We start from the raw sequence: 18,733 nt of genomic DNA, 5'->3' as shown, positions 1-18,733 counted from the left end.
TTCTTGCGGGTTCCCCGCTCGCTCGCACACCCGCTGCTGCAGAGGGGCCGTTAGGAAGGGGGCCGCGGGACCCCTGCGAGCGGCTTTGGTACGCCCCGGGGGCGGAGTCTCGGAGGGAGAAGGCGGGCTGTCTCGCGCGCCAGCCCCGCCCCCCGCGGGGTGGGCGTGGCCCTCTGTGAGGTTAATAAATCGAGGCCGTGCCGAGGCGGGCGGCTGCAGAGCGAGCCGGCTCCGGAGCGAGCGCGCACGGCGCCCGGGACTCCCCCTCCCCGTCCCCGTCGCCGGTGCCGGTGCCGGTGCCGCTGCTGCCGCCGCCGCCGCGGGCTGTCGCGCTCTTCCCTCCTTCTTCCCGCCGCCGCCGCCTCCATCTCCGCCCCCGGCCCCCCTCCGCGCTCCCGCCGGGCAGGCGGCGCTCGGGCCCCCGCCGCGCCCCCCCGGGGGGAGCCCTGGCCCCGCGGGCCGGGGGATGGAGCTGGGGCGCGCGGGGAGGAGGCGGCTGCTCCCCGCGGGCCACTGAGCGGCCATGAAGACCCTCATCGCCGCCTACTCCGGGGTCCTTCGCGGTGAGTACCCGGCGGAGGGGGCGCCTTCCCCCGGCTGCAGCCAGGTGTGATTGCTGACGGCGCCCCGCGGCGCTCCGGAGGGAGGCAGGTGAAGGAGGCCCGCCCTGGGGGCAGCAGGGGGGGCGCTTGCGGAAGCGCTCACGGTGAGGCGGCCGAGGCGGCCGGATGGGGGGGCCCTCGGGGGTGTCCCTGAGAGCGCCAGAGGGGTGTCCGGGGGACGGGGGGAGGGGAGTAAAATGGAGGTGGGAGGAGCCTCTCTCATCCTACGGGGTGCCAAGGAGAAGAGAGGCGGGGGCCAAGGGGACCCCCTCAAAGCGGGTACCCGATTACGGCGGCAGGGGAGGCTGTTTGCGGTGGGTGGGAGGGGCGGGGGAGGTCCTGAGGGGTGTCGGTGAGAGCTGTGTGAGAAGCGGAGCCCCGGCTCAGTGCTGTAGCGGGCGCACCTTCCGGGGGGGTCGCGGAACAAAACGAGAGCCACGGGCTGCTCGGGGCTTGTAACTTAGAAGTGTCGTGTGGCGGAGGGAGCCGGGAGCTTGGCGTGGGAGAAGTTGAGGAAGGAAGCGGCAGAGTGGTGATAAGCTTTTGGTGGCCCGAAAGCCAGCCCCAGGAAGGCGAAGGTGGACAATGAACATGGGGGGGGGGGGGTTCTTCGGGGCCTCCTCGGGGCGGGGAGACCCCGAGGGGACTCTGTAAAGCAGAAAGCGGGCATGGACGGATCGGGCTTTTCTGCTCCCCTGGCAGGCGGAGGGGCTGAAGGAGGGGCGCCGAAGGGGCAGGGTGGTTGTTTCGTCCCTAACCAACACATTGCCGGCGCCTCTTCTGCCCCCTCTCCCTCCACCTCTAGGATTGGCGCGGCCCCTTCCCCCCCCCCCCAGGTGGAAGCCAGTGCTCCCCAGCAGCCCCGCGCCTCTCCTGGCGCGGTTGGGGGCTCGGCCGGGGAGAGGATGCGCTCTCTCCACCCGTCCCGACACTGGAGAAGGTTAAAGCCTATGGATTCATGGCGACAACTGGAAGCGAGGGTGTCTTTACCAAGAGCCCCGACGGTGGAATATGACACGTCTCAGAAGGTGGTGAGCTCCCCATCACCGACTGGGAAGTTAGGCGACTTTGCTGAGGATGTTGCCCAGGTCCCTGATGCAAGTCACACTGTTTGCTAATAAGTGGCTTCTGTTGTCCGCCCGCCCGCCCGCCCGCCTGCGGGAAGACTGGTTGTCAGAACTGAGCGATTTGTGCCTGGGCACCGCCAGGGCTAATTCACTAAATACATTCTGATAGCTCCTGAGTATTTGAAGACTTGTTCCAGCCTTTCACTGTTGGCAAAGAGAACAGCCTCCCCCCATCGCCCCGCATTTACAAACCTCGACCACAGGGAGCTAGGGACTGGCATGACTGGGGGATGGAGGTAAAGTTTGTCACGCACTGCTTTGGCATCTACGGGCTAGGTGACTTGGGGGAAATTGTTCATTTTCCTCACTTGTGAAGTATGGTTGGATTAGACGGTCCCTAACGAGTCTGCTGCCTTTTTTACATATATTTTATTTTTTGGCATAAAATTGGAACAAACAAATTCTTGAGGTTCTTTCCAAGCCTGGGCTTCTGTAATTATGTAATACTTAAAGCAGATCAGGTCATACAGGGGAGAAATTATTGCTTTGCAGCAGTCCTTCAAAATGGAATAGGGAAGCTAATGAGAGGACTAGTCGAGTCCTTGGGCTGATCAAGTTTGGCCGCAGGTTGCAGCTGAAACTGCACCTGCCCAGTTTAACATCACAGGGAACATATTTTAGGTTGAAAGAGCACGTGTTTATTAGAGAACATATTTACTGAAATATTCCTTCACTCTTTTCCGGATCCCTTCTGGTGGTGAGCAAAGGATTAATCGTCCATTTTGGGAATTCTGATTTTAATTCAGGGCCCCTATTTTTCTTATGCTGGCCTGTACTTCAGAAGGCTTTCTGCTAGGCGGCTAGGTGGCACAGTGCTGGAGTTCCAGGCCGATAGGCAGGAAACCTTCTTTCTCGAGTTCAAATTTGGCCTTAGAGACGTACTAGCTAAAGATCTTAGACAAGTCACTTGACCCTGTCTGCCTCATTTTCTTATTTCTGTAATGAACTAGAGAAGGAAATAGTAAACTACTCTAGTATCTTTATCAAGAAAATCCCAAAGAGTCTGATGTAACTAATTTAACAGCACAATAAAAACAGAGGTAGAGGATGGCACTTGGATTCAGGCAGTTTGATATTCTCTCTTCTCACCAGTTATCATGATGTGAGGAGAGAACCTTCTAGTAAGAAGAGCTCTTTAGAAATCTAGGTTCTGCTGCATTTTTGATTTCCTTCACAAGCTAATTGTACAATATTTCAGAGTCTGATTCTTTTTGTACAGCAAGATAATGTTTTGGTCATGTATACTTATTGTGTATCTAATTTATGTTTTAATGTATTTAACATCTACTGGTCATCCTGCCATCTGGGGGAGGGGAGGGTAAGAGGTGAAAAATTGGAACAAGAGGTTTGGCAATTGTTAATGCTGTAAAGTTACCCATGCATATAACCTGTAAATAAAAGGCTATTAAATAAAATAAAATAAAATAAAAACATCTAGGTTCTGTCCTACAAAACTACTAGCTTGGAAGATCTTAGGCAGCTTGCTTTATTTATTTCAGCAGACCTCTCTAGGGCCTACTTTTGTCCATAAAATAAAAAGATTAGATTAAAGTAAGGCTTCTTAAACCTTTTTTGTGTATGTTCTGGTGGTTTGTAGCTTGAGGAATCCTTCCCAGAAAAATGTTTTTTAAATATAATACAATTATCAGGAACCTTTTTAAAAAGCCTTCATGGACTCCAGGTAACCTTTGAACTAAATCTTATTTAGAAAAAAAAAATTAAGTGAGAGAGCTTACATCAAGTCTGAGAGAAAATTTAACACAGAAAACTTACACAGGTCACTTACTAGTGTTTGACTATAAATGTCTTTTTATTTCTATGGGACTCAGTTTTCTTTTCTGTAAAATGGAGATAATGCTTAGTACTGTTTTTACACATGAAGAAAGTAATTTATAAACATTAAAGCATTATAAAAATGAAAGGTTACAGTACTGGTCATTTAACATACAAGTATTGAAAAAAAGGCAATATTCAGTAAATCTAGGGTTCAGAGAAGAAGACCATTATGTTCTAAAATGGTCAAGGTTTCTTGGAAGAGGAAGTTCAAATTGGGATCTGTAAGATTCAACTGGGGAAGGGTATAAGGGTACGTGTAAAAACTTCATAAATGTTTGCTGAATTTGTTTAATTGAATTAATAGCTCACCTGTATTTCCCTCCAGTTTAGAAAATATTTCTTTCCAACAACCCCTGTGAAATAGGTAGTGCAAAAATTGTTACCAAATAAAGTTATGTGTGTAAAGTGTTTTGTAATAATAGTAAAATAACTAGCATATGTATGGCACTTTAAGGTTTGAAAAGAGTACTTTGCAAATATTATCTCATGTTATCTTCTCCACAGTCCTAAGAAGTAGGTGCTATTGTTTTCCCTCTTTTACATGAGTAAACACTTGCTCAGTGTGTGAGGCTAGATTGAATTCAGGTGTTCCTGATTCTAAACCAAGCACTATCCATTCTGCTACCTAGCAATAATAATATTACAGGTTTGCAAAACATGTCACATATGTTGATCAGTAAACTTTTATTACATTATGTACTTTATGTACTGTGCTAAATTTGGGGGATACAAAGAAATATAAGACAGCTCCTGTTTTCAGGAAGCTTTAAAGTTGAATTGATAAATTGAAAATAATCACTTGTATATAGGTGTTTGCAGGGTTTTTCTTGCATTCTCTCTCTCTCTCTCTCTCTCTCTCTCTCTCTCTCCCCCCCCCCCCCCCCCCCGCATATGTATATATAAGAGAGATCACCTTCCTTTGAAGGTGGAATTTTAGTTGGGACTTGAGAGAAACCAATAGGTGGAAATAAGGAAGGAGATTGTTTAAGATGCAGGAAACATGTTGAAAATGATGAGAGTTGAGTTTGTTTTGAGGAATATAGCAAGATTAGTGTTGTTGGATCAAAGAATACAAGAGGGGTTAGAAAGTTGTCTAAGTATAAGTAAACTGGAAAGGTGGTGTGTGCCAGTGTGTTTAGGTTATGAAGGGCTTTGAATGCCAAACAGAATTTGATATTTGTTTTTTTTGCTCCTGGAATTTATTTAGCGTGGGGGTGACATGGTTAGAGACCTTTTTTAGGAAGATCACTTTGGCATGTGAATGGAGGATAGACTAGAGTGGGAAGAGAAATGCTTGAGGCAGCCAGGGAGTTGTTGCAATAGCCCAAGTATGAGGAGATAAAGGTGGTAACAAGTGTCAGAGGAAAGAAGCATATGTGAGAGATGTTATGAAGATAAAATTGATACACCCCTGGGACATAGTTGCTGTCATTATTTACAGATAAGGAAACTGAGGCACATAGTGATTAAATGACTTGCCCAGGTCCCACAGTCAGTGTCTGAGGTTAGATTTGAACTCTGTTTTTCTTGGTTCCAATTCTGGCACTTTATGCTTTATGGTGTCACCTATAATGCTTCAGGTGCTATATGAATGTTGCCTACAGTCATCATCCCCAGTTTCCAAATGAGAAAACTAAGGCATAGAGAGATTATGATGTGCTCATGATCACAAAACTTGTAAGGACAGAAGCCTGGTTTTGTGCTCTCTCCACGATGTTCCACTGCCTCTGTAGGTTACAACCCTTGTCCTAGTCTGGTCCCTTACAGATACACAAAGCCCTGTGCTTGGCACAGGGGCTCAAAGACGAAATATCTCTGCACAGAAGGAGTTTACAATGCTCTGCAGGGATTTAATAGGCCCATTCTAGTAGGGACAAAGGAAAGATCCAGATAAAATGCTATAAGAAAATATGAGGAAGGAAAGAGTTGGAGCAGGAAGGTGGGAAGTAAGGAAACAAGGTAAAGCTTCATGGGAAAGGGGAAAGGTGAGCTGGGTCTTAAAGGATCATAAGAATTTCACTATTCAGATGTGAAGGGGCTGTGTTCAAACCATTGGTAGGGAGAATATTGCCCTTGGATTTGTGGAAGTAGGAAAAGGCTGGAAGAAAGATTTGGGGAATATCTAATAGGCCATTTGGCAAGAGCACTGAATGCCTGAATCGGATGTATGAAGTGAACTTGCATAAGTGTCTCCAGGTGAATCAACTTGGTTGGTTATCTGCAATCAAAAAAAATTATACATGTTAAATCCCTCAGCGATAACCTTTTGACATCCAACATGATTTAGGATATGTGACACCTTTCTCTCCTCCCCCACAAAACAAGAAGAATATTTGGGATTATTATTTTGAATATCTGTGCCTGGCTTCTGTTAAAATCAACAAATGAGGCTGAACTCTAATTATCCTGAAGGAAGAAGTGAGAATTCCTCAATTCTCTTATTAGATTTCTGAAAAAAATGATATGGCCTAGTGGATGATAGTCTTGAAATTAGAATGCTTGCATTCCAGCCCCAATTTTGACATTTATTAAACTAAATTACTTAGGGTAAGCATCTCAGTCACTCAGTGGATAAAGATTCAGGCTTAGTGTCAGGAAGACCTGAATTCAAATGGGGCCTCAGACACTAACTATGTGACTCTTGGCAAGTCCTATTAATTATTATTATCATTATTATTATTATTTCATCCTATTTACCTCAGTTTCCTTATCTGTAAAATGAACTAGAGAAGGAAATGACAAACCACTCCATTATCTTTGCCAAGAAAATCCCAGGCGGGATAACTAAGAGTTGAACATTACCAAAAAACAACTTAACAAGAACAAATTTAGGGCAAGTCAATTTAGCCTCTTTCAAACTCGATTTCTTCCTCTATTTTTCTGTAAAATGGGGTTAATATTTGTACTTCTTACATCATAGAGTTGTTGGATCAAATGAGGATATGTGAAGACATTAAAGTGATTATATAAGTCATCTGATTTTAGACATGTGAGTTTTTTTGTTTTTTTAATAACCCTGTTCCCAGCCACTTCATGTAACAGAGGAAAAAACAAGCCCAGTGTCTAGCAGCGACTACCCCAGAGTCATATAGGGAACTCATGTCAGACCCCTGAGTTTCACTTTAATCAGCAAAAAAGCATGAGAAGGAAAGAGCATGAATATTATAGGGGAAATCATTTGCCGAATTCGTGACTGGATAGCATTCTAAAAGATCATCTCAGCCCTGAGTAGTGGGATGCTTTGGGACTTTGGGCTATTTTCTCTCCTCCCCCTCTTTTTAAATTCCGTGTAACACAAAGCCCTGTGATAGGGGGTGAGAGTGGAGCTGAGTATTGAGGTGTCTAATCTTGGACAAGATCCAGCCCTTTCCCTTGGCCATACGTCATCAACCTTCTCCATCCTGCCCCAACTTGGCCCCTTAGCTCCATGTTTGGTGAGGCTTGGAGGAGGCAGGGTGAAATGGCCAGCTCTCCGGCCTCATGAATCTTTCTCAGAAAGAGCAGTTCTGGAGCCCAGGCTTGTGGTTGTACGAATCAAGTGAAGACTGAAAATAAGAGCTCTGCTCAGCTGCCAGCTATCAGAACAGTGGCCCAGAGCTTCTCCCTCGGGGCCTCCTGCTGCAGAGTTGGACTTGGCCTGGGCCCATGGGCAGCTGGCCTGGCTCACCTGAATCCTAGGAAAGAGTCATGAGAAGGGGATGAAAGAGTAGTAGAAGATTACAAGCCCTTCTCCCTTCCTGAATCTTAGAATTACAGAGATGGAAGGGACCTCCTTTAGAGATTATCTCATCCAATCCCCTCATTTTGTCCTTGAGGAAATTAAGGCCCAGGGAAGAAGGGACATGCTTAGGGCCATAAAGTTAGTAAATTCCCGAGGCAGGTGGGACTTGAAAACCCGTCCTCAGACTCCATATCCATATCATCTTATCCGCAGTTTCTTAAACTTGTGGGTCTTGTAGCTGAATGTAGGGGCCATGAAACTGTATTTTATTATCAGTAAATGTTTGATTTGAATATCTCTTTTATACAGCTATATACCCACAGTTGTATAAAAATTTCATGGATAAAAAGGGATCACAAGTGGAAAAAGTTTTAAGAAGTTCTGATCTAATCCAGTTTGCACATGAATAGGAATCTCTTTCAACATTATGTATGTTACCTCTAGACAAATATTTTAAGTTAATTTTGAGGAAATCTTAAGAGACTTGTTTGTAGGAGAAGGCATAATGTAGGAAAAGGTAGAAAATTTTCTTCATTTGTAGGCCCATGTGAGGGATAAGGACAGGTATGTTATTTGCAAGTCCTCACAAATACTTACTTGCCTATTGCAGCCTAGAAAGAGGTCCTTATATGAAATCTGTCTTAAATACTGTACTTAGCCCAAGCCTAGGTATTAACAGGGAATAAAAAATGTTATTTAATTTGTTCATTCATTACTAAGTATAATATGTGATCTCTGTCCTTGGAGAGATTACATGGTCAAGTGAGACAGAAAACTGGCACATTGGAGGTTCTAAATAAATTTTTGTTCATTGACTTTCAAGGAATCACAGATTTTGGAAGACTTGAAAAGGTTAGGGAGCCTTCTGCATTGATTATATACTTATTGTATTTAATTTTGTAGGGAAGAATTAGCAGCATTAAATGATAAACTTTTAGAGCTGCAGGATACAAGGCAAAACTTCCTAACCATTAGAACTGGCCATTGATGGAGGAATCTGAAGTGGTAGAAAGGGAGTTTTTGTCACTAACTTGGATTGACAAAGGACTAGCTGACCTCTTACTTTTTCAGCTCTAAATGTCTGGCCTACTATGTTGCAAAGAGCATGCCTGCTCAGGTAACCTCTGTCAGAGGTTCTTGAAATTCTATGAATTTGCAAAATGTTAAGAATTTGTGCAACAAAGGGAAACTGGATGGAGCACAGGCCCTGGAGTCAGCAGGACCTGAGTTCAAATTCAGTCTCAATAAACACTTGTTAGCTGTGTGACCTTGGCAAGTCACTTCACATCTGAAGTGAAGTCACATCTGATTTCAGGGCTGGTGAGTAGTTGCCCAGGGTCACAGAAGTGTAAGTGTTAAGTGGCAGATCCTCCTGACTCCAGGGCTGGTGCTCTGTCAGCTGCACATCTAGCTTGCCTCTGTGATTACCTTTCTGTTTTGCAAAAAGCACTCTTCATAACTGCCTTTTGTCACCCTTCCTTTATGGGTGACAGAATAGGCTCAGAGAGATGAAATGACATAAAATTTCCTGAAGTCACATAGCTAGTAAATGATAGAGAATGGGACTTGGGTTCTGATGTTGTGAAAACAGCTAACATTCTTGAAGAACATTAAAGAAATCCATGATTGAATAATTCAGGGTTCCAAGGGACTCAAGGTTTATACGAAGAAACCAATTTCCACTTTTCACATGTCCCTACACTGTGACTGCAACTTGATGGTGACTATTACTGTGATGTACTCTTGAGTCTGGCATTGTCACCAAGCAACCTCAGATACCTCCCACACCATTAGTTATTTAAAATTTACTGTCAAGTAGTGGGGGGGGGGGGAATTAGCTTCTGGGTACTTGATTCTATACTTGGGTTAAAGGTGAGGGCCTTCAATAGCCAAAGTGTGCTAGATATATGTCCCTACAATAATGATGATGATGTGTCCTTAGAAAGTTTGTGTGGCACAGAGTATCAGAACTTAAAGTATTGATAAGTTTCCCAGTCTATATGAGAACTCCTGCTTTTGTGCTCAAAGCAGACTTTGATCCCTGAGTTTGCATCCATTGTCTTTGCTGTAAATCCACACTCACAGAATGTTGAAACTGGAAGGAGACTCGAGATACTGAGTTTAACTTATTAATTTTATATGTAAAGAAACAGTACCTGGAGAAGGATACCAATTTTACATAGTTAAGTAGGCCCTACTGTAGGAAATGTTATAGATGAGCCATCTAGACTTATATTCATGAAGTATACTTATTAAATCCTGACTAATCTTGTGCTTTAAAAAAGCAGCCGGGCTGCTGTTAAGTATTAGACTTTCCTTAATGGATCCCAGTGTTGTTTTGTAGATTATTTGAGTTGTTTTTGTTGTGTGTGTGTGCCTACACGTAGACTCAGCTTTAAGAAGCCTAATTTACAAAACAAGAAAAAAAATTAGAAGGCAATTTTATTATAGAAGGATTATTTTCAAGGATTCCACAAAAAGCTAATTTACCCCAAAGCAGTGTTCTTTCCAGTATAACATACTGTCTTCATACTTATCTCCATTTACACACGGAACTTCAGGTTCAGGGAGTTGCGACTTCTGCAAAATTGTGATTCTTTTCAACGATCTTGTCAAAAGCTCCATTACTCTGGTATAGTCAAGCTTATGTTTATGGATCATGTAAAAGGAGATGGAATGACTTAAAGCTAAATTGGAGATTTCTTAAGATTTGTGACATGATCATGGAAGTTCAGAAGAAAATCAGGTTTGATTTATAACATCAATTTATGTATGATTTTGGGGGAAGGCAGGATTTCTTAACTTTTTCCACTTGTGATCTCTTTCTGCTAATAAATTTTTACATGACATCTGGTCTAAAGGTATATAAAATAGGTATACAAAATCAAACATTTACTGATGATAACTTATAATTTTGTGAGTTATCAGAACCCCATCTGGAGTTTGTGAACCACAGTTTAAGAAGCTGGGAAGGGGAATCAGGGATACCTGCTATCAGGTCCACAGTAAGTCATTTCTCTTGATTGGAAGTTAGTATAGTTTTGAAAGAGCTGTGGGAAAACATAGCCATTAATGTACTACCAGTGGAAGTTAGACAGTTGCACTTTCTAAATGAAGATATAATTATAAGTCACTTGTGATGGAAAATAGCATTCACTGGATGCTGAGTGGGTATACAACCCACCCACAGAGAACTTCTCATCTTAAAGGAAGTTACTACTTTTGTCCATACAGATTTGTTAATGTGAAAGGGCCTTCTACCCTTATAGAGATATAGCCCTCTACCTAATGGGGATTCCTAGTTAAAGGAACAATCTTGACCTTTGCTTGTGCTGTTTCCAGTTCAATGCTTCCCATTCTTCAAGCCAAAACTCTCTTTACTTTCTCCAGGAAACCTCTTCTAGCAAATCAGGCCGTCATGGATTTTTCTCTCATTTGACCTGCATAGCTCTTTTTTTATTTACAATTTTTTTTACATTTACATACTTTTTTTACATTTACATTTACAGAATTTTTTCAACATTGACCCTTGCAAAATCTTCTATTCCAAAATTTCCTTCCCCCCACCCCCTCCCCTAGATGGCAGGTAGTCTAATACATCTTAAAAATGTTAAAATGTATGTTAAATGCAATATATGTATGCACATTTATACAGTTATTTTGCTGCACAAGAAAAATTGGATCAAGAAGGAAAAAAAAAAAAACCTGAGAAGGAAAACCTGCTACAAAACAGTGCTCAGCTCTTCCCTGATTCCAATACTGGCATTATTAACTCTTGTGGTTTACCATGTCGCCTGTTCCAATATCAGTTGTTTGACAAGATCATTTATTTAGGCCAGGCCTTCCCCACCTCATGGCCTAATCATTCTCCATAGAAGCTGTACACACCCATGCAAACTAATATAATATATGAGCACATACCTATTTTCTGTAGAACCAGATCTGTGCCTTAGACTAAGCTCTGGAAGTGGGTGGTGCTAGTTTGGGACTTCTTAGACGAAATGAAGCTTTAAAATAAAGAGCTTGGGAGAGAACCAACCTTGATGGAGAAGGGGTGCTAATGCAGTACAATGAGAGACTTGATCTCTAAGATGCTTCCCAACTCTAAATAGCTTGAGGGCACAGAATAGCTTCTATCCCTGTGATGCAAACAAAGTGGGAAGAGCATTAGATTAGGAGTTAGGAGAGACCTGGGTTCAAGTTTTGCCTCTGATACTAGCTGTAGAATCATGGACAAGACCTTTTACCTTTCTTTTAATCTATTTCCTCATCTATTAAGCAGGAGTAATAGTTATTGTACATAACTTTTGAGGTTCACATGAGACTTAAATAAGATGATGTATATAAAATACTTTGCAACTGCATTATCTGACAACAAATGTCAGTAATTATTAACAAAGTTCTTTATTCAAACAGCCCAATGAGAAAGAATTATTGTTCCCATTTTAGACTTTAAGAAGCTGGGTCTCCGAAGTGGAAAGGATATCACAAAACTAACAGTAACAGGGATAAGGGAAGGGAGCTTTCATTTCATTTTTATATGAAGCTCCTAAGGGAAAAGGGATGATGCTAAGAAGTTATAAATGACTTGCCTGGGGTCACATAATCTGTATGTGTCTGAGACAGAACTTAAATGCAGATTAATGCAGATCTTCCTGGGCCCACTCTAGTCACTATGCTGGATTTCTTCTAAATGTATAGTCTTTTACTTTTGCAGAAGATCGAACATAACTTATTGCATCCTCAAACAACCTTTTGAAATGGGTAGAGCAAGTATTAATCTTTTTCTCAAGGAGCTAGACTTAAGTCTCAATTCAACATCTATAAAATACCTACTATGTATGTACAAGGCACCATACTAGCCATTGCTGATTAAGTGACAAAAAAAGTTATCTATCCTCCAAGGAATTTAAATAAGAGAGCTCTGATTATTAAGTTTTCCCCATGCCTTTGAGCCAAAATTTACCTTCCTGTAACTTCTACCCACTACCCCAATTGGGTTCTTTAGGTCTAACAAAACATGTCTAATCCATCTTCTCTTAATCTTTCAAATATATGAAGAAAGTCATTGTGTCATTTCTTACCACTCCCTAACCCCAGGTCTTCTCAGAGCTAAACATTCCCAGTTCCTTCCTAATTGTAGCACTCAGAATTAAGCATAATATTCCAGACGTAGTATCACCATACTTTGGACAATGAATTGTCTACCTTGAGCCACTTTTCTTTTTTCTGGCCTCTTGTCCTATATTCTGAACCTCATATTTATTGCTAATGGTAATTCCCATTTCTGTAGGACTAAGGTTTACAAAAATACTTTCCTCATAGCATCTTTATAAGGTAGATCGTATTGGTGGTATTATCCCCCCCTTTTGCAGATGAAGAAATGAGGCTGAGAATTAAAATAATTTGCCTGTAAGCATTTGAACCAGATTTACTAACCCCAAGGGTAGTATTCTTCTTAGAGCATACCCCAATTAATCTTGCTATCTTTCTATTTGATCACTGCTTACTCAGGATAAAGCATTGCAAAAACCCTAGATTTGGCAGATGGTGATTTGAAATCCAATTCTGGCACTAGATGTATAATCTTTGACAAGTCACTTTAACATCTCTGATATTAGAAAAAAATTGCTTCATAAACTTGACTGTATGTGTGGGGTTTTTCAATTATATTTTATTCACCATAAGTTCCTTTAAAGGAAGTTGAGACTGTGTGTCTTTGATAATAATAATAAGCTAATACTTAGTATAAGTTTTTTATGGTTTACAAAATCCTTTTCTGACAACAACTCTGAAAGAAAAAGGTAGAGATTATTGCCCCCACTTTGTATAGAAGGAAACTGAGTGGTGATGATTTGATTTGACTATTAAGAAGTAACACTTGGATTCAAAGTCAAGTATTCTGACTCTGAACAGTAGTGTACTTTCCATTGAATTTTTCTGTCTTATGTTAATGTCCACACCAAAAAAGTTATGTTGTACTCCATATAACTTGCTCCAAACTAGCTTTGGAAAATTTGTGATTATGATTAATTTTCTTATGACCTCGGTGACTATTAAGTAAAACTATCACTGGAAAGGGCCTTGGAAGCTTTATAGTTCACCCTGTTCTAGGGGTCCCTTCTATAGCATCCAGAATGATGAGGAACTTTTCTTCCTTCTAAAGCCATCCATTCTAACTAGACAGTTGGAATTCAGTAAATGATGATTGAATTGAATTGACAGAATGGTAGGTAAGAGGGGCTTGGCAATAGAGCAGTTAGAATTTTAGCACTGGAAGAGAGTTAAGTCCAACCTCCTAGTTTTGTAAAGAATGAAACCTAAAGAAAGGCCAAATGATTTGCCACAAATCACATAGTAAGTAAGGCAGCTCAAAGCCAGGACTAGAACCTTAGTCTAGTCTATGGACTTTTCAGTCAGTTGAATTTTCTACGACTGTTTTCTTGAGACTAATATCTTTTAAGTCATGTAAACCAGAGTGGCCACAGAAAATGAGGCCAGCTTCATTTAAATTATGAAGCAGTTTGGAAAAAAGTTTATTTAGACCTGAAGAGTCAGTCAGATACTTGCTCTGTTACTGAACGGTTCTATGGCTGTTAAGCAAGTCTCCTCAGGGTTAGTGTGAGCATCAAATGCCATCTTTTAAAAAGATATCCAAATGTCAGCTATCATTTTTCTAGTTAAATTACTATTGCATGGAAGTATTCATAAGCTCAGTAGCTATATTCCCAAAAAATTGGGTATGAATTCAATTTTTATTTACTAAAATGTATTGTTCTGTGGCTGCAGAGATGCTTTATCTTTTATGACTGATTTTTAAAAGTTTGCTTTTGGGGCAGCTAGGTGGTGCAGTAGATAGAGCACTAGCCCTGAAGTCAGGAGGACCTGAGTTCAAATGTAGCCTTAGACACTTAACACTTCCTAGATGTGTGACTCTGGGCAAATCACTTAATCCCAATTGCCTCAGCAAAAAAAAAAGACGTTTGCATTATTACTCAGCCTTTCTTCTTTCCTTACTCTATCAGATCACTAATTTTTAAGCTATTAAAGCTAAAAACTGTTTTGAGACACCCTGTTGCAATTCTAAATGAATCATTTCCCTTCTTTAGGACTCAGTTTCCTCATCCAGTAATGAAGGATTGAAATAAATGTTTTCTTAACATCTTCTATGTCTAACGATTCTAATTAAAAGTACAAAATCTCATGATTGGAAGGCTCTCAGGGGTCACCTGGTATGGTATAACCCATAACTAAGCAAGCATATTCTTTGTGATACCTCATCCCTGCAATAGTGAACCAGTTGTTCACTATTAATTAATTAAGTAATTAAACAAGAATTAAATGGTTCTGGAAGGACTAATTTTGCTTTTGGATACTTCTGATGGTTAGGAAGTTTTCTCAAATACATGGCGTCCTAGTGCAAATATTAGTCAGTGCAGTTTAAGTTTATTAAAGCTGAAATCTGCCTCTACAGCCCCACCCCCTTCCCATTGTTTTTCTATCTTGTTCTAAACAAAACAAGCCTGAGCCCTGGAAAGGACTCTTAATCTTTTACAAAGCTTTCACCTCTTCAGTGATCTGTATAAACATTTATGTGCAAGAGGGAAATCCACCATCTAAAAAACCTTATAAGTATGTTTAGGAATCAAACATAGACCTTGAACATAATTGATCTTGTGTGTAGCATAGACTTAATAAATATATGCTTGAAAAATTCAGCAGTCGTATAACAAACTGCTTCCTTTACTTGCCATGGGCAAGCAAACTAATAGTCAGACAAGCTGATTTTGTCTGATTTCATCACCTGTCTCTAGCACCATTGCTGCCTTTGGATATGTATGTGAGAAGAAAAGACTCACAAATGTGTAGAGTTTTCTTGTTACACAATTATCAGAGGATGTGGGATGTGAATGTTTTGTCAGTGTGGATTGAAACCCATCTAGATCTCATGGTCCTGGGTAATTCTTAGCAATGCTCTTTCCCCACAGAAGTTCCAACCTGCTAGAGGTCCTGCTCTGGGTTCTTTCACATGTTAGGTTGACTGTCTATTCAGCCCTTGTGACGGTACATCTTTTGATCATGTGCCCTTAGTGGTATTGTTTCTTGAACACACTTTATATTTGTAAATAGGATGCAACTTATTTATGCCCATTATATATCTCACTACTTATTCTTAACTAATTTATAACTTAAATTTTTTGGATATTGTGGCTTGGAGAATATTTGTGTTAACACAGTGATTCCAACTGGCTTGAGACCTTTAAAAGCACTGCCAGCTTATTCTCTTCCTTCCACTCACTTTTGGACCTAACTTTTCTATCTGCATATATAAACTATAAATGTATAAATGTCTCATTTCAGCAAATTGGGCATCTAGCTGCTTGTTGTAATCTGAACAAAAGGCCATTTTGTTCATTTATCATATGTGTATTATTAGACCAGATATTTTTGGAATAATCAGATCTCTTATTATAAGGATGTTCTGTAATGTTTTGGGATTAATCATCAGTATATCAACAAATATGACCAGATGGAAAATGTCATTTATAGGGAATCCTCCTTTCAATTTGACTTTCCACAAGATTTATTCTTTATAATAGTAGTAAACATTCCACTGTCTTATGCCTTCTTTGGCATAAATAATCAATAAGTTATTAAGAGATTCTCCATAATGCATAATCTTTAAAAAAAATTTTTAAATGAAGTTTTTTATTTTCAAAACATATTCCAACACTGACCCTTGAAAGACCTTGTGTTCCCATTACTTCTCCTTCCCCTCACCCTCTCTCCTAGATGGTATATAGTGCAATATATGTAAAACAAGGTACATATTTATACAATTATCTTGCTGTACAAGAAAAATCAAATAAAAAAATAAGAACATAAAATGCAACCAAGCAACAAAAAAAAGTGAAAATGCTAATCTCGGTGTAGATGGTTGTCATCATCATAAGATCATTGGAACTGGCCTGAATCATCTCATTGTTGAGGAGAGTCACATCCATCAGAATTGATCTTCATATAATCTTGCCATTTCTATGTACAAGGATCTCCTGGTTCTGTTCATTCACCCTGCATCAGTTCATGTAACTTTCTCCAGGCCTCTCCATAAAGTCATCCTCCTGATCATTTCTTACAGAACAGTAATATTTCCTAACATTCATATACCATAACTTATCCAGCCATTCTCCATTTTGATGGGCATCCACTCAGTTTCCAGTTTCTTGCCACTATGAAAAGGGCTGCCACCAATTCCAATGAGCTTGTGATGGTGAAACCCATCTGCACCCGGAGAGAACTGTGGGAATTGAATGTGGATCACAGCATAGAATTTTCACTTCTTTTATTGTTTACTTGAATGTTATTTTCTTTTTCATTTTTTTTCTTTTTGGCCTGATTCTTCTTGTGCAGCAAGATAATTGCATAAATGCGTATGCCTATATTGGATTTACATGTATTTTTACCATGTTTAACATATATTGTACCACTTGACATCTAAGAGGGGAGTAGGGGAAATAAGTGGAAATTAGAATACAAGGTTTTGCAAGGGTCAGTGGTGGAAAATTGTCCATGCGGTGGAAAATTGTCCATGCATATGTTTTGAAAGTAAAAAGCTTCAATTAAAAAAAAATAACTAAAAAGGCTGCCACAAATATTTTTGCACATGTGATCCCCTTTCTCTCCTTTAAGATCTCTTTGGGATATAAGCCCAGTAGAAACACTGCTGGATCAAAGAATATGCACAGTTTGATAACGCTTTGGGCATAGTTCCAAATTGCTCTCTCAAATGGTTGGAGATAGGTTCACAATTCCACCAACAATACATTAGTGTTCCAGTTTTCTCACATCCCCTCCAACATTTATCATTATCTTTTCCTGTCATCTTAACCAATCTGAGAGATGTGTATTGGTACCTCATAGTTGTCTTAATTTGCATTTCTCTGATCAATAGTGTTTTAGAGCACCAGATGACTAGAAATGGTTTCAATTTCATCTGAAAATTGTTCATATCCTTTGACCATTTATCATTTGAAGAAGTCAGTTCTCTATATGTTTTAGAAATGAGGCTTTTATCAGAACCTTTGAGTGTAAAAATGTTTTCCCAGTTTATTGCTTCCCTTCTAATCTTGTCTGCCTTAGTTTTGTTTGTACAAAAAATTTTTAACTTAATATAATCAAAATTATCTATTTTGTGTTCAGCAATCTCTAGTTCTTCTTTGGTCACAAATTTCTTCCTTCTCCACAAATCTGAGAGGTAAACTACCCTATATTCTTCTAATTTGCTTATATCACTCTTCATCTCGAAATTATGAACCTATTTCAACCTATCTTGGTTGTACAGATGTGTGGGTTGATGCCTAATTTCTGCCATGCTAGTTTCCAATTTTCCTAGCAGTTTTTGTCATGTAGTGAGTTTTTATCCCAAAATCTGGAGTCCCATGCATAATCTGTATGCAAGAGAAACTCATTACAAAATTATCAAAATTCATTTGTTTTTTATAACTATGTAAGGTTTGGGTTTTGCAAGTGTGGAAACTGATACCCAGAGAAATGAAATGATTTGCCCCATGCTCACCTGGCTGATTCAGGAGTCAAATGTGGACTTTTGATTCTACTGCCTAGACTCTCTTCACCAAATGCAGTTTTTGGAGACTTCCCTACATATGCCCAAGGCATCTCTGATATAGTGTGAGATCAGGCTGGTTCTGAAAGAAGTGACAAGATTTCTGTTATTTACTTGATGGAGGAGAGTTATACAACTGTCCTGCTACAGCACATGAGAAAACAATTTTAGAACTGGAAGAGACCTTACAGTGTATAATATACAATATGGAAGAACCCGAGGACATAAAATGTTAAAACTGCAAATTGGAAGTCATTTATTCTAAACTCCTTGTTTTATATAGGAGAAAGCTGAGATCACAAAAGAGAATTGATCAGTCACATAGCAGGTTAGTGGTAAGGCTGGAACTCTCACCTGGGCTTTCCAGATTCAGATCCAGTGTCTGTCTTTAACAGTATAGTACCTCTCCATTTCTAAAGTGAATACTTGTTCTTGGACAGGCATGTCTTTCTTGACTCAGAATAATAGCCTTCTAAGGCTTCTTCTCACATCTGATTTCCGCACCTACATCCACAACAGCTGAACCCTAGACAACAATTGTCATCTGCAGCCTGATGTTGGAGGATAAATGAGGAGCTTGCTTAGCTCCCACCATCCATTGTACATGAGCTTATGTGTGTCGAATGAGAAGCATAGAAGAGCTTTGCTAGCACTGGGCATCAGTGGCTTCATGATGGCTGTTTGCAATTTCTCCTGGGCCTGGTTACTCTTCTGGGCAGAAACCCTCAAGTTCCTCGAGCTAAGTTGAAGTCCGACTTAGAATGTTAGAGCTAGATTTCTCTGGGCTTTTCTGGTTCAACCCCTTATTTCTGTCATATTCCCA

At 40.6% G+C, this 18,733-nt stretch overlaps 1 protein-coding gene across 1 annotated transcript in view; it reads left to right on the top strand.

Annotated features, from left to right (window-relative positions):
• The first annotated feature begins 360 nt into the window (after positions 1-360).
• DGAT2 (diacylglycerol O-acyltransferase 2) overlaps positions 361-18,733 on the top strand; it is a 53,471-nt gene continuing 35,098 nt past the window's right edge. The window contains exon 1 of the mRNA XM_003764648.4: positions 361-563. Coding sequence (XP_003764696.1) covers positions 524-563 — 40 coding nt within the window. The 5' untranslated portion in view covers positions 361-523. The remainder of the gene's footprint in view (positions 564-18,733) is intronic.

Source organism: Sarcophilus harrisii, chromosome 3 (genome assembly GCF_902635505.1).
Source record: "Sarcophilus harrisii chromosome 3, mSarHar1.11, whole genome shotgun sequence".
Lineage (NCBI taxonomy): Eukaryota > Metazoa > Chordata > Mammalia > Dasyuromorphia > Dasyuridae > Sarcophilus > Sarcophilus harrisii.
Note: the sequence above shows the minus strand (reverse complement) of the source record. Positions and strands in the feature narration are given on the sequence as shown.